This window comes from Apis dorsata, unplaced genomic scaffold (assembly GCF_000469605.1).
Source record: "Apis dorsata unplaced genomic scaffold, Apis dorsata 1.3 scaffold_50, whole genome shotgun sequence".
In the NCBI taxonomy this organism is placed as follows: domain Eukaryota; kingdom Metazoa; phylum Arthropoda; class Insecta; order Hymenoptera; family Apidae; genus Apis; species Apis dorsata.
Genome location: NW_006263351.1, coordinates 2,238,001 through 2,240,946, shown reverse-complemented (window position 1 = coordinate 2,240,946; position 2,946 = coordinate 2,238,001). Strand labels below are relative to the sequence as shown.

Here is a 2,946-nt window from a genome sequence, read left to right as displayed (position 1 = left end):
TTTGGCCTATGGGTTATTTTCTTCGAGCTCGATTGTATTTTGCTCCATTAATTGGTGGAAAAGAAGAATTATGCCGTACAATTGAATCAACTGAAATTATTATTTCTCGACATTTTATAGAAGCATCTACAAATCATTGGAGAGGTCTTCCAGAACTTACTAACAAAAATGGGGAATATTGCAAAGATAGTTGTAGGTCGCAAGCTTGGAGCGCTGCTTCTATCCTAGAAGTTTGTATACATGATGATATATAATAAAATATATAGTAAAATATATTTTATTATATAATTCTATTAATAATTGATATTATATTATATTTTTAGGTTCTTTATGATTTACATAAAATCAAACGGGAATTGCGTTCTGAGGAGAATGAAAGAACGAATTGATATAATTTTGCGTGTGTTCACCACCGCCAATTACACTTAGAACATTTACGATTAGAAAAAGAACGTAGTATTAGAAACAAATGTCACAATAACAAATGGCATATATTTAACACAGCTATAGAAACACCGAGCACGGAAACACACGCATTTGATATTTCGCACGTAGATAAAACTAACATGCCACCGTGCAAATTTATAAAGGCTGACATGACACCTACAAGTGATGATGTTTTTTTAATTCAAGGACTTAAAGAAAACGAAAATCAAATAGATGTTAAACATGATTATATATCGCCTACAGTTATTAATAATTTAGAAATAATTGAAAGTATATCAAATACTACCGAATTATCAATGGTAACAGAAAATAAATGTCATAAATCAGAACAATTCATATATGGAAATGAACCTTTAAAATATGAAAGTAAATCTTTAACTAAACTTAAAGATGATATAAATGATCACACTTGTACAATATTAATGACACCAAATACAGGGGAAAGTAATGCAATGACAAAATACTCATCAAAAATAGATCACGTTTATGAAGAAGTCAATGCTTTTGAATGTGATATTATAAGTTATTATGAAAAATATAGTCCTACGACAGCAAAAACATTAATAAATACACTTTTTCTTCCTCGATATAAAATTTGTAAACAATGTGCCAATTTACAAGGCAGTCCAGTATATTCTGATCGTTTGATATATGCAAAAAAGCCATTATATGCAAAAGAAGTATATCTGCTTCAACAGAACGAAACTTTATGTTTTAGATATTCTTCAAAAGATAATAAATGTGACAATACATTATTTTTGCAATACGATAATATTCAACATTGTTTATTAGTTTATAATTATTTAAAAACTAATGCCTCTAGTATATTTTATTTTTACGGCCCATCACGAGATGTATTTGATTTGAAAACAACATTAAAACCAAATATTTTTATTATAAATAATAATACCAGAGGAGTAATAAATACAGAGTTATATCATCGTTGTGCAAGTAATTTTTATACGAGAATATCAAATAATGGCATTACACCTAAAGTGTTTCATATGAACCATAATAATATTTTAAGTTCTATAAAACATGTTGGATACGATACTGATTTGCAAAACTGGATGAATTATCGTAATGATATTTTACGATTGCACAATCTCAAACAAGATGATGTAATCGATCATCGCGCAAATAGATCCAGTTTATTACTTTTAGAACCTCTATTATTAATGCCAGAATTAGGAAACTCTAGGTATAGGCACGGAAAAAATCGTATTTCACAATCAGAGCACATAAAAATAGTAAAGATAATAATTGCCTATACTCTTTCTTTTTTTATTTTAGCAACAATCACATTTTATATAGTTTATTTTACATAATGAAATATGTGAAAAATATATTTATTTCACATAATAACTATCAAGTTCAATTGAATATTCATTTATATTAATTAAAATTATGAAATTAAGAATTATATTAAATTTATTCTTTTATTTTTTATATAGAAAATATATTTTAAATTTAATTTTATTTATTTAAAAAATTTGCGAATTTTTATAAAACAATTTAAATATTAGTTCAATTTTTTGAAGTATAAAGTTTTTTATTAAATGTGTATCAATTTTACATAATATTTTATTTATATATTTTCCGCATACATAGTATTTTTATATTATAAATTTAATACAATGTATCATTACTTTCGTTAATTATTATATTGTTTATTATGATTGTTCTAATAAGTTATTAAGGTTTATTATTATAATTAAAAATTTATTGATCTTTACATAATTATATAAAATTTATGTTGTTTTAGGAAATTATATATGTGCGATTTTATTGAAACCATAACTAATGAAATATAAAAAAATATTTAATATAAAAAAAATTTTCAATTTTGAAAAATATGTCTATGTATGTCCTTAAAAATTTTAAGAAATATAGGATGCATAGGAGTAAGCACTTAAATTAAAGATTATTCAAATCTATTATTTCTGATTATTATATTACATATTTATTAGCAGGTACTTATTGCACGTATATTTTAGATATATAACATTTTCTTAATAATTTTCACATCTGTACGAAATATTTGCAATAAAATATTGATATATATATATATATCATTTTGCATAATATAAAGTGTTATTTTTTCCCTATATTTTATGCACTATATAGGAATATAAAATTATATTATGAATTACAATATAATATTTAATATACGATATATATATTTAGAATGATAAATTATGTTATATAAACTATATTAAATTAATTTGTAAATATTAATTTATAAATTATAAATTAATTTATAAATAAAAAATAATATTTTTTATTTATAAATTTAATCATTTACAAAAATAATTAAAATTTAATTTCAATTGTATATAATTTGTATATAATTTAAATTAAAATAATAGTTAAAAATATATAGAACTAAATCTATATGATCCGTTTAATGGAAATAATAGTAGAATATCTTCCAAGGGATTAATCAAAAAAATTAATTAAAATAATTAAAAAAATATTTTTATAAAAGTTGAAAAAGTA

At 22.2% G+C, this 2,946-nt stretch overlaps 1 protein-coding gene across 1 annotated transcript in view; it reads left to right on the top strand.

Annotated features, from left to right (window-relative positions):
• The window catches only part of LOC102681713 (glycogen debranching enzyme), a 10,595-nt gene extending 8,805 nt beyond the window's left edge, over nucleotides 1–1,790 (top strand). Inside the window, 2 exon segments of the mRNA XM_031514836.1 lie at nucleotides 1–230; nucleotides 324–1,790. Coding sequence (XP_031370696.1) covers nucleotides 1–230; nucleotides 324–1,775 — 1,682 coding nt within the window. The 3' untranslated portion in view covers nucleotides 1,776–1,790.
• Nucleotides 1,791–2,946: the final 1,156 nt, after the last annotated feature.